General features: G+C 40.0%; 1 protein-coding gene across 14 annotated transcripts in view; it reads left to right on the top strand.

The window, feature by feature from the left end:
• Positions 1-13,344, top strand: part of Syne1 (spectrin repeat containing nuclear envelope protein 1) — a 428,383-nt gene that overhangs the window by 220,522 nt on the left and 194,517 nt on the right. For 13 of the 14 annotated variants that reach the window (XM_058573624.1, XM_058573630.1, XM_058573631.1 and 10 more), the window contains 6 exons: positions 20-202; positions 3,123-3,266; positions 3,620-3,775; positions 5,706-5,870; positions 10,783-10,955; positions 12,305-12,458. In XM_058573624.1, coding sequence (XP_058429607.1) covers positions 20-202; positions 3,123-3,266; positions 3,620-3,775; positions 5,706-5,870; positions 10,783-10,955; positions 12,305-12,458 — 975 coding nt within the window. The remainder of the gene's footprint in view (positions 1-19; positions 203-3,122; positions 3,267-3,619; positions 3,776-5,705; positions 5,871-10,782; positions 10,956-12,304; positions 12,459-13,344) is intronic. The other variant, XM_058573632.1, reaches the window with a different exon arrangement.

The raw sequence follows: 13,344 nt of genomic DNA, 5'->3' as shown, positions 1-13,344 counted from the left end.
ATTTTGCTTTTCTTTCTAGGAGTTTTCATCAGAAAGTGAAAATGGGCAGCATAAGCTGAACACAATGCTGTCAAAGGGAGAACTTCTGAGTGCTCTGCTGACCAAAGAGAAAGCAAACAGTGTCCAGGCCAAGGTTGAAACTGCAAAAGAAGATTGGAAGAGCTTTCATTCAAACCTCCACCAAAAGGAATCTGCCTTGGAGGTATGATATGGCTAACCACAGGGTCCTGTTTGTTGTCAGTTAAAACATAGTTTCAATGAGTCCAAGGTCCTTGTCAATAATTGTAGTCACTGCTCTTTGAATATTGATGGACAACTGAATAGCTCTAAGACAGCTCAGTGCTGGGAAGTGTGAGCAACCCTGAGGAAGGAGGTGGCTTCTTGCACGGTAGGGCCTCTCACCACAAACTTGCCCAAGCACATTCACAAGGAAACATTTAAGCACAGTACTGAATGTTTCATTTGAAGTAACTCAAGTTTGGGAGAAAATCCCTTTATGGTTACAAAATGCTAGTTATGAGAGGACGTAACTTATGCAAATATCAGGTAGTAGGTTTTTTAGGGGTTAAGTGTGCAAAGAGAGAAAGTTGATGCCCTTTCATTTTCTACAGAGACCATTTATTATAAGCACAGGGTTCTCACTGCCACAGTGCAGGGGTTTTGTTCTTCTATGATCATCTATGTAACATACCAGCTCTTCTCTCAAGGAAAATACGCAGAGGCATGGAGAAGAGAACATCTTTCCCTTTTAAAACAATACTTCCTGGAAAAATAAATCCTGAATGTAATCATGACCATAATTAGTGGGGCAGGGAAAAATAACTGTAGAGAACTACTATTCAGGGAGAGAAAGTGAGTATTTCCTTAATTCTCTCCTAACGCAGGAACTCGATGCTAACAGCTACCTTTCTTCCATCGCAGGCCTCATTCTATCACTAGTGTGGCAGCCATTGTGCAGTGCCTGAAATTCTACCACTAACCCTGTAGGAATCCTTAGTGTAATTGCCCTGAGCTCTGAAGCATCCACGGTGATTGCAAAATTACCTTGTTCAAGAGAAAAGAAGAAGAGAGGAGAAGGGCCTGTCTCCTTAATCTGCCTCTCTTCATGATGGGTGTAACTCTTTGATTTGGTCCATGCCTTCCTTTCTCCCTCCCTTCTGTCCTATTAGGAATATATATATATATATATATAATATAAATAATGACTATAATAAGCCAGGCCCTGTGTGGCTGAGAGGGCCAATCTGTTGCCCTCAGAGAGTTTACTTTCTGGAAGGGAAACAGTCCCCAAAGAGCTATTTGTAATCTAATATAGGCATGTTCAGGGGTAGAAGTCACTCATAGACAGATGCCACTGACTATTTAGAGAAGTCAAGGAAGGTGTCCGGAGAGGTGACATTTAAACAGAATACTGATGGCCAAGCATTCTTTGAATTTGCCACGGTGGGCATGAATTCCACCTAGAAGGAATTGAATGCACAGGGCCCAAGTGTCATGAGTGCCAACAATGTATGGGGGATGTTGAGAAGTCTGATACTGATGTGAAATTTTACAGCAACAACAGAGATAAAACCTGAGACAAAGATTAGGGCCAGACAGTGAAATATCTTTTGTACTAAGCAGTTTGACCTTGACTCTTGACTAGAGTTCCTTATCTGAACCCAGACAGTTTTCCTAAGGATAAAACCTAACATCCTATTGTAGGGCATAGGAAGAAAATAAATTCATTCCATAAAATGGATGTTTTGGGGCACCAAGACTTAATTTGCTCCTAGAACCTGGTCGAGAAAGGCTGAGTCAGCAATCTGCAGGTCTTTAAGCTAGAGATAAACTTGTTAGTTCACTGAGCACAGCATGGACCAGATGGGGAATAGTGAGTAGCTGGAAGACCAAAGAAAGCTTTTCATAATGGTCCAGATAAAAGAAATGAGGGAACAAATAAGGAAATAATAAATGGCAAATTCACCCCCAAGGTAAAACTCAACAGGATTTGGTAGTTAATTATACAAGGGGCATATGGAAGAAGTTAAGTTTGAGTCCTCAGTTTCTAGAATGGCATGGATGATGATGCTATCAACTGAGACATGATTACGGAAAGGATAATAATCCATTCAATTTAGTTTACATTAAATTTGGTGTGCCTGTAAGACATCCAACTATTAATGTCTTAACTTTCCAAAGTATTCCCATAGCCTACCCATCTCCCTCAGAAGTGAGTATAGAGACACCAGTGGCCCCTCACAGTAGATATCCCAGACTGGCACAGATGGGGCCTAGGGCATTCTTCCACAGGCTCTGTTAGTCTGTACTACTTAGATGTTTCAGCTAACTTTATGGACTTGCTTTTGGACAAAACTATCCCGAAGTGCTGATTTAATTTTTAAACTCTTTAATTGGTTCACATAGTAGTACAAACAACATTAAAGTTCACATCAATTTAGCACTTTATAAGTAATGGACAGCAGATATAGACATCTTTGCTAATGTGAAATGGAACCGTAATGACATGCTATTAACTTTTGGGCTAATAGTTTCCTCACAGACCGTCTATGAGTATTTACAACATTCTTACATAAGAAGCACACCATACTATTTGGTATTTTCTCTTTTGAAATCAGAAAAAAACTTTACTGAGAACATAAAAACATGTAAACTAGATTGATTGATAGATTGGATAGATAGATGGATGATTTATACTCCTATAAGGTACTATGGTGTGTCCTGGGAAGTGCAAGGCACAGATTCTCCCTTCCCAGGATTCATAAGCTAGGCATGGAGACCAGACAGCCTGCAGCAGGTGAAAATCACAGTGCAGCCAGTCTATGATAAAAATCTGTAACCACTGGCATAGAAACAAATGCCTAGAAGTGAGAAGGTGGTGTGTTCTCTTGGGTTTTGCTCAGAAAAGTTATAGAAACATATATTTTAAGCAGTAGAACTATAAAAGGTTCTTAAAGGATGTTCAGAAATTATACTGGTATCAATGTGAAGAACAAAACATCCCAGAAGCAGGGAACATGGGCAGTAGGGGTGGTTCCAGAGGGAAGTAGGCTTTGAATTGCAAATAAAGAAGTTGGTGCTTGACTTTTGTTTGCTTTGCCCCTGATACTAAAACCCTACAGAATCTAAAGATCCAAATGAAGGACTTTGAGGTAAGCGCAGAACCTGTGCAGACCTGGCTGAGTAAGACTGAGAAGCTGGTTCAGGAAAGCAGCAGCCGCCTCTACGATCTGCCAGCCAAGAGGAGGGAGCAGCAGAAGCTCCAGGTGATGAGACCTGATCCCTTGGAGAGCATCTTTGTCCCTTCCTCTGTCCACCAGGCCTGCGTTCAGATGCATGCTGGGCACCCTGGAGTTAGACTATGCCACCTTGAGATGTAGTCTGTCCCTTCCTTCTTTATGACAGATATTGTATGTTTTCCTCCTTTCCTTTGAGGTTTGATTTGTTTCCTTCCCCCATGGTGCTCCACTTGTGTGTAGCTTGGAGATACAAAGGCCTTCAGGTGATGCCGATCGCTTGACAGTGTTTATTTCCATGTTCTGTGGTCCAGAGCTCCGTCCGTCCATCTGCCGTGTGCTTTCCCCCAGCCTCTGAATGGTAACTTGCTTGTGCTTTTCAGTCTGTCCTTGAGGAAATTCACTGCTACGAGCCTCAGCTCAACAGGCTGAAAGAGAAAGCTCAGCAGCTGTGGGAAGGACAAGCTGCCAGCAGGAGCTTTATGCACAGAGTGTCGCAGCTGTCTTCTCAGTATCTAGCGCTAAGCAATCTAACCAAGGTAATGCCTGCCGTGTGCTGTGTGTGAGTGCCATAGCGATGTTGGTGTTGCAGATTGGAGCTGTGCAGGGCGTCCATCTGACTCGCCCAAGGAGGGCATCTCCAACTCAGCAGTAAGACATGCAAAAGCCATTTCCCCAGGCTTGCAATCCAAGTGCGTCATGTGTACTGTGCCTCTTAGTGCGGTTCTCTGAAAACATGAAGGGAGGTTTCAAAGACCCAGGAGAATTCCTATCTCCACGAATGCCCCAAATACTTCATTTTTGTTCCTGAAATGATATGTTCTTCAGGGCTTTGATTTTGGAGACTCAGGACATACACAAAGGTACAAGTCAGAATTTTTGTTCCAAAACATCTTGAATTAAATTCCATTAGCAAAAAAAAAAAAAAAAAAAAAGGACTCAAAACAGTTGAAATTTTATTAGACTCAATGTAATGAGTTGGGAATAATCTTTTTTGTTTGCCTAAATTCCACATATTCATTATATAGTAGTCAAAGATATATGGATTGAGAGTTTCAGTTTCTAAAGCAGAGTTCAGAATTGTCAGTGATTTATATAACTGATTAAATATCTTCAACTAGCTTAGAAAAAAGGTAAATGGGACCCCCTAGGGCACATCGAGAGCAGTCAACCAGCATGATGCAAACCCATTCACACATACGCTTTGGCCTGCTTTGGCCTCACTATTAAGTAAACTTACTTAAATAATTTGAGTCTGATAATTTAAGTCTTCAATTTTCAAATATTTCTATCATTGAGATAGTCACACTGATATATTCTACATTTATTTATTTATTTTTTTAATTAATTTATTTTTTTTTATTGGTTGTTCAAAACATTACAAAGCTCTTGACATATCATATTTCATACATTAGATTCAAGTGGGTTATGAACTCCCATTTTTACCCCAAATACAGTTTGCAGAATCACATCGGTTACACATCCACATTTTTACATAATGCCATATTAATAACTGTTGTATTCTGCTACCTTTCCTATCCTCTACTATCCCCCCTCCCCTCCCATCTTCTCTCTCTACCCCATCTACTGTAATTCATTTCTCTCCTTGTTTTTTTTCCCATTCCCCTCACAACCTCTTATATGTAATTTTGTATAACAATGAGGGTCTCCTTCCATTTCCATGCAATTTCCCTTTTCTCTCCCTTTCCCTCCCACCTTGTGTCTCTGTTTAATGTTAATCTTTTCCTCTTGCTCTTCCTCCCTGCTCTGTTCTTAGTTGCTCTCATTATATCAAAGAAGACATTTGGCATTTGTTTTTTAGGGATTGGCTAGCTTCACTTAGCATAATCTGCTCTAGTGCCATCCATTTATACTCATATTTACTCTATGAATAAGTCCCTTTTTATTTTTTCAAAAATCAGGTACATGCCTAAAATTAGAATGAATGATGAACAACTTTTATTCATTTGTATTTACTTAGATATTAACAGGCAGTAAGTATTTGCTTTAAGAACTCTATCCTAGCCTTATAAAGTCTACACTATGTTGGATATGAACTATAATTAAACAACATGAGTAGTCTCAGCTTTCAAATTTAGCTCTATTTATTATACCTTATATATATGTATTAAAATATCACACTGCACTCTGTAAATATGTGCAATTATTATGTATCAACTAAAATATATTTTATTTTATACACACACACACACACACACACACATATATATATATATATATATATATATATATAATTTAGAAATACTGCAAAATCTCAGGCAGTTATTTTTTAAAACTGAAACAATGTATGTCAATGGGAATAGGTGGTTTCAGTTGAGCCAAATGTGATAAACAAAAGCTGAAAACTACTATGACGAGGTATTAGGAAGAAATTCCATCAATTAAAGAAAGGTTTGGGCTGTGCAGGGTGAGGAGTGGAGAGTGAAAACCTGTCTCTGTCTTTCCCAGGAGAAAGTGTCAAGACTGGACAGAATCGTTGCAGAGCACAATCAGTTCTCCCTTGGGGTTAAAGAGTTGCAAGACTGGATGACAGACACCGTTCACGTGCTGGATTCTTACTGTCACCCAACATCCGACAAAAGTGTGTTGGACAGCAGGATGCTCAAGCTTGAGGTGTGCATTTTAGAGATCTCCGACTTGCAAAATTTGTGTTTTCTCAAAATTTCTCAAGTTTCCTTCTACCTGGTCTGATTAGATCACACTGTGTCTAATAGAAGTCTCAGAATATTTTGTGGGTGTGATACCATTTGCTTATTATGATCATGCCCAAGCATTCATGGATCATTTGACCCTAGATGTATTTGCCTAAAAATACTTAACAAAATACAAAATAAAACCTAATGTGGCTGCTTGCTCGATATCCAGTTAAGAAGCTAGTTTAAAATTACATGACCCATTTATTTTAAGAAAATATTTCAATGAAACTTTTTAGAGGGAAAAGCATTGTCCACCTTATTCAACTCATTTGCCTGCCTGTGTGAGTTAGTCTCCTATCCTAAGGTATCAGTTCTATGTAGCATTTGTGATGAAAACAATTAATCTACCTTCATTCCTATTCATACCTTTCATTCATATCCCCTGGGCGCCTTGCAGAAGACTGGCACTGTGTCTTGACACCAAGGAATCAGACATGAGTAAGAAGTGGCCTTTGTCCTCAGGAATCTCATTGAGACTGAGGTTGAAATGCAGGGGACAATAACAGATGGGGATGTGTGTATGGGTGTCATGGACACTCAGGTGTGGAACTATGCAAGGGGGAGAGAGTTGAGAGGTGGAGCAGGTTTCTTAGAAAATCAGGTTCCTACCCAAGTTTTTAAGAATCATGGAGGGAGTTATCCTGGCAAAGGTGATTGAATGGAGATTTGAGAATGGCACCAGGGAGGCGGCAAGTATGAGCAAGAGAAAGAGCCAACGTGACATAAGAAGTTGGTAGCAGTCCCTTCTTGCTGTAGCAGACTCAGGGGCCATGAGAGGCTGAACCGGGGCGGGCGGGCGGGGGGGTGTTGTGAAAATCCAGACAAAGAGCAGAGAAGAAGCTTTGTCTTTGGATGACACTACCAACTTTATAACTTTGAATTAAAACTTCCTTCTCATGCTGAGAAAAAACTTTTTAGTTTAAGTTAGTCCCATTTGTTTATTCTTGTTATTAACTCTTGGGCTATGGGCGTCCTATTTAGGAATTTGGAGCCCGACCCCACAGTATGCAGATCGTAGCCAACTTTTTCTTCTATCAGACGCAGTGTCTCTGATTTGATATCTAGCTCCTTGATCCATTTTGAGTTAACTTTTGTGCATGGCGAGAGAAAGGGATTCAATTTCATTTTGTTGCATATGGATTTCCAATTTTCCCAGCACCATTTGTTGAAGATGCTATCCTTCCTCCATTGCATGCTTTTAGCCCCTTTATCAAATATAAGAAAGTTGTACTTTTGTGGATTGGTTTCTGTGTCCTCTATTCTGTACCATTGGTCCACCTGCCTGTTTTGGTACCAGTACCATGCTGTTTTTGTTACTATTGCTTTGTAGTACAGTTTGAACTCTGGTATTGCTATACCTCCAGATTCGCACTTCCTGCTTAGAATTGTTTTTGCTATTCTGGGTCTTTTGTTTTTCCATATGAATTTCATGATTGCTTTCTCTATTTCTACAAGAAATGCCATTGGGATTTTGATTGGCATCGCATTAAACCTGTAGAGAACTTTGGGTAATATCGCCATTTTGATGATGTTAGTTCTGTCTATCCATGAACAGGGTACATTTTTCCATCTTCTAAGATCTTCTTCTGTCTCTCTCTTTAGGGTTCTGTAGTTTTCATTGTATAAATCTTTCACCTCTTTTGTTAGGTTGATTCCCAAGTATCTTATTTTCTTTGAGGATATTGTGAATGGAGTGGTTTTCCTCATTTCCATTTCAGAAGTTTTGTTGCTGATATACAGAATGCCTTTGATTTATGCATGTTGATTTTATATCCTGCCACTTTGATGAATTCATTCATTAACTCTAGCAGTTTCTTTGTAGACCCTTTTGAGTCTGTTAAATATATTATCATGTCATCCGAAAATAGCGATAATTTAAGTTCTTCTTTTCATATTTTTATGCCTTTAATTTCTTTTGTCTGTCTAATTGCTCTGGCTAGTATTTCAAGAACTAAATTGAATAGAAGTGGTGATAGAGGGCATCCCTGTCTTGTTCCAGATTTTAGAGGGAATGCCTTCAGTTTTTCTCCATTTAGGATGATGCTAGCCTGAGGTTTACATACATAGCTTTTACCATGTTGAGGTAAGTTCTTGTTATCCCTAGTTTTTCTAGTATTTTGAATATAAAGGGATGGTGTACTTTGTCGAATGCTTTTTCTGCATCTATGGAGATGATCATATGGTTCTTGTCTTTAAGTCTATTGATGTGGTGGATTACATTTATTGATTTCTGTATATTGAACCAGCCTTGCATCCCAGGGATGAATCCTACTTGATCATGGTGCACAATTTTTTTGATATGCTTTTGTATTCGATTCGCCAGGATTTTATTGAGAATTTTTGCATCCAAGTTCATTAGAGATATTGGTCTGTACTTTTCTTTCTTTGAAGTGTCTTTGTCTGGTTTCGGGATCAGGGTGATGTTGGCCTCATAGAATGAATTAGGAAGAACTCCTTCTTTTTCTATTTCTTGAAATAGCTTGAAAAGTATTGGTATTAATTCTTCTTTGAAGGTTTTGTAGAACTCCGCTGTATACCCATCCGGTCCAGGGCTTTTTTTGGTTGGTAGTCTTTTGATGGCTTCTTCTATTTCTTCCTTTGTTATTGGTCTGTTTAAATTGTGTGTGTCTTCCTGACTCAATCTGGGCAGATCATATGACTTAAGAAATTTATCCATATCTTCATTATCTTCTATTTTATTGGAATATAGGGTTTCAAAATACTTTCTAATTATCTTCTGTATTTCTGTAGTGTCTGTTGTGATATTGCCTTTTTCATCCCGTATGTTAGTAATTTGAGTTCTCTCTCTTCTTCTCTTCGTTAGCATGGCTAAGGGCCTGTCGATCTTATTTATTTTTTCAAAGAACCAACTTTTAGTTTTTTCAATTTTTTCAATGTTTTTTTTTTGTTTCAATTTCGTTGATTTCTGCTCTAATTTTAATTATTTATTGTCTTCTACTACATTTGCTGTTGTTTTGCTCTTCCTTTTCTAGGTTTTTGAGGTGTAGTGTGAGTTCATTTATTTGTTGGTTTTTTCTTTTTTTGAGGAAAGAACTCCAAGAAATGAATTTCCCTCTTAAAACTGCTTTCATTGTGTCCCATAGATTCCGGTATGTTGTGTCTGTATTGTCATTTGTCTCTAAGAATTTTTTTATCTCCTCCTTTATGTCTTCTAAGAAGTTTTTTCTCAGCAAGAGAAACAATAAGAGAGGTAAATAGAGAGCCTACATCCTGGGAACAAATTTTTACCCCTCACACTTCAGATAGAGCCCTAATATCCAGAATATACAAAGAACTCAAAAAATTAAACAATAAGATAACAAATAACCCAATCAACAAATGGGCCAAGGACCTGAACAGACACTTCACAGAGGAGGACATACAATCAATCAACAAGTACATGAAAAAATGCTCACCATCTCTAGCAGTCAGAGAAATGCAAATCAAAACCACCCTAAGATACCATCTCACTCCAGTAAGATTGGCAGCCATTATGAAGTCAAACAACAATAAGTGTTGGCGAGGATGTGGGGAAAAGGGTACACTTGTACACTGCTGGTGGGACTGCAAATTGGTGAGGCCAATTTGGAAAGCAGTATGGAGATTCCTGGGAAAGCTGGGAATGGATCCACCATTTGACCCAGCTATCGCCCTTCTCTGACTATTCCCTGAGGATCTTAAAATAGCGCACTATAGGGATACTGCCACATCAATGATCATAGCGGCACAATTCACAATAGCTAGACTGTGGAACCAACCTAGATGCCCTTCAATAGATGAATGGATAAAAAAAATGTGGCATCTATACACAATGGAGTATTACGCAGCACTAAAAAATGACAAAATCATAGAATTTGCAGGGAAATGGATGGCATTAGAACAGATTATGCTAAGCAAAGCTAGCCAGTCCTTAAAAAACAAATGCCAAATGTCTTCTTTGATATAAAAGAGCAACTAAGAACAGAACAGGGAGGAAGAGCATGAGGAAAAGATTAACACTAAACAGAGACGAGTGGGGGGAGAGAGAAGGGAAAGCATATGGAAATGGTAGGAGACCCTCAATGTTACACAAAATTACATATAAGAGGTTGTGAGGGGAAAGGGGGGGGGAACAAGGGAGAGGATTGAACAACAGCAGATGAGGTAGAGAGGGAAGATGGGAGGGGAGGGGAGGGGGGATAGTAGGGGATAAGAAAGGTAGCAGAATACAACAGTCACTAATAGGCCATTATGTAAAAACGTGAGTGTGTAACTGATGTGATTCTGCAATTTATATTTGGGGTAAAAATGGGAGTTCATAACCCAATTGAATCAAATGTATGAAAGATGATATATCATGAGCTTTGTAATGTTTTGAACAACCAATAAAAAAAAAGTAATTTAAAGCAAATAGTCATGCAAAGGAAAAAAAAAAAAACTCCCTTCTCACATGAGAAAGAATAAGGCTTATGAAGAACTTGGAGCCCAGAATCTATTTCTATAGAAGTGTGTGTTAGAATCTCAACATTTATAAGCTCTGCATCCTGTGACCTTTGAGAATTCATGGATGCTACTGAAATATAGACTTCCTTCCCCTTGTTAAAACCAGGAACATAAAACGTCAGTGGAAGGAAGGGATCATTCAGAGAAAAATCAAAACCTGCAATGCCCAGGCCACTAAGAGACCAGCGGGTATCTGGTGACTGGCTCCTGGCACTCACCAGCAACTGACTTCCCATGGGGCCTTTGTGGCATAGTTGCATATGCCACTTTCAGGAGCTCTGAAATATTTGAAGCTGTTGCATATTTAACATGCAAATGACAAGGGGATTCTGTATTTGTTTCTACAGGCTCTGCTATCAGTGAAACAGGAAAAAGAGATTCAGATGAAAATGATAGTGACCAGGGGGGAATATGTTCTGCAGAACACTTCTCCAGAAGGCGTTCCTGCCATCCAGCAGCAGCTGCAGGCTGTGAAAGAGAGGTGGGCATCCCTCTTGTCTGCAGCCATTCGTTGTAAAAGGTAAGTAAAACTACACCCAAGCGCTGGCAAACCTTACTGAAGGATCAGCTTAATGTTTCAATAACAGGCTTCCTGTGGCTCCTCCCCCTTCCTCCCTCCCTCCCTCCCTCCCTCTCTCCCTCCCTCCCTCCTTTCCTCCCTCCCTTCCTTCTGTCTTTCCCCTCCCCCTACCCCTTTTTCCTTCTCTCTCTCTTCTCATAGCAAAAGAAACTAGCAAGTATAACCTTGCATTTATGTTGAACTACAGTACTATGACTACATTTTAGTATAACTAACTAAAAAGGCATATTTCTTTTTGTTATTGTTTGCTGTTTAAAATAAAAAATAAATAAATAAGTGCTTTGTAATAGAGAAATACTTTGATTAAAACTAAGTATTTATGAGGGAGATGACCCCTGGAGATACCAGCTGGGAGTGGGAAAGAAAGTCAAGTAAGGGAGGCAGGCATTAAAGGGCGTATTATCCAACAGGTTGCCACGTGGGTCACCAGGAACTCACCTGGCTGGGTGACACAGGGAACTGTTGCACAGCATGTGCCTCAGAGTCATCCCACCCAAAGGCACAAGAACAGAGGCATTTGCAGACACACTCCCATGAGTCAAAAGGGTGGAGGAGGGCTGGCCCCAGGGCAACAGTCCCCTGGCACTCCTCCTCTGCAGTGCCTTCACTCTGAGGGTGGATCAGGGATGAGAGAACATCCTAAGGCTGAGAGAGCTAGGGACTGGCAGAACAGAGCACTGGGGGTCTGAGGATGAGGACAAGGCACTGACAGCACCTGATACAGAGGCATTCAACTTGCAGCAGGAAAATCAGGCTCAGATGATGAATGGAATTCATAGGATGAAAGGAATTAGGTACATAGCATACGTATGGACACAAAGAAGTACTTTTCTGCAAGAGAAATAATTGTTAGTATTTACTTGAAAGACTGTTACTCTATTTTCACCTGGTGTTTTAATGACTTTTAAATCTCATGAAACATGGCTACTATGCTTTTTCTTCCTTCTTTCTTTCCTGCCTTGTGGGTTTGTGTACAGTTCATTTGTCCCCTGCTCTGAATGTCTTGCTGGATTTGATAGAGTTGAGTGTTGGTTCTCTTTGTGCCCAGAGTTTCAGCTCAACAGAAAAGTCCTGCTCTTCCTGGGGGCATTTTCTCTGGGGGGCTAGACCTGCATTCGATGAGCCCAGGCGAGCTGCCCACTCACCAGTCTGCCCCTATCCTGGGTCTCTGGATCCTCTGCTGATTGGAGTGGATGAAAGAGGCACTCCTAAGTGTGCCAAAAGTCAATGACAAAAGTCAGCTCCTAAGGACTCTCAGTATGGATATTTTCCTTTCAAATCCTTTTCAGTCAGCTTGAAGGAGCTCTTTCTAAATGGACAAGCTATCAGGATGACGTCCGGCAGTTTTCCAGCTGGATGGACGGTGTGGAAGCCAGCCTCAATGAGTCCGAAAGGCAGTGTGCAGAGCTGCGGGAGAAGGTGACTGCGCTCGGCAAAGCCAAGGTTAGAGCTGGACTTCAGGTGCCAAGTATCTCTTATGGGCTTTTTTTTGGGATACCACAGTCGGATAAAAATGTTACCTGCATGCCAGGACTGCACACATAGATAAATTATATTTTGGCCTTGTACTATCATTTCTCATGGCTTCTTAACTTGTCATTATTTTCTTAGTAAAAATTTACTCTGCTAGGAAAATCATATACACCTATGTTTGGGGACACACACCATTTAAAATTTAGCCACTTAATAAGACCTTTTCATATCCTCTACTGTTCACCACCAGGAAGTAAAATGCTTCTTTATATCAGGTCCTTTTGAATTACTACCTATGTGCACTTTTTCATAACATTTTCATATTAGTATAGGACTGCATGTGAAGATTTTTTTAAATAAATAATATTTAGGGTATGATCTTTAAACTATTTCATTGATAAGTCAAACATAAACTTTGGGAAACCTTTTGTTTGTGGCTACAGCCCTGCTCCAGGGCATGTTTGTTGGAATATTGTGTCCTAAGCTGTCCTTATTACCTTCCACACTGAAATTCTTCAGCTTTTGTACTCTCAGTTTGATTCTTGTGGATGGTTCCATACTGAACATACTGACTCATTTTCCCGGGCTCCTCCTTCCTCCTCCTCAGTCACATCACCACTAATCCTGCTGATCCATCCCATTCTCCTGAACTCCAAGTACACCCTAATTTCTCACCTTGCTTCTTGTCTCCATCTCCCGTTATCTTAGAGCATCACGCCTCCCCTTCACTTGCCTCTAAGACAACATTAGTCTCCCCCAAGGTCTGTAAGGATTTTCATAATCTCCTCTGCCATCTTCCTCTCCTCCTCTCCTGCCCTCTCCTCTCTTACTGAATCTCATACAATCTCTTTCTTCC

Source organism: Marmota monax, unplaced genomic scaffold (genome assembly GCF_021218885.2).
Source record: "Marmota monax isolate L192 unplaced genomic scaffold, Marmota_monax_Labrador192_F-V1.1 WCK01_AAM20220418_F8-fsc00114, whole genome shotgun sequence".
Classification (NCBI taxonomy): Eukaryota; Metazoa; Chordata; class Mammalia; order Rodentia; family Sciuridae; genus Marmota; species Marmota monax.
The sequence above is the reverse complement of the archived record's forward strand: the minus strand, read 5'-3'. Positions and strand labels throughout refer to the sequence as shown.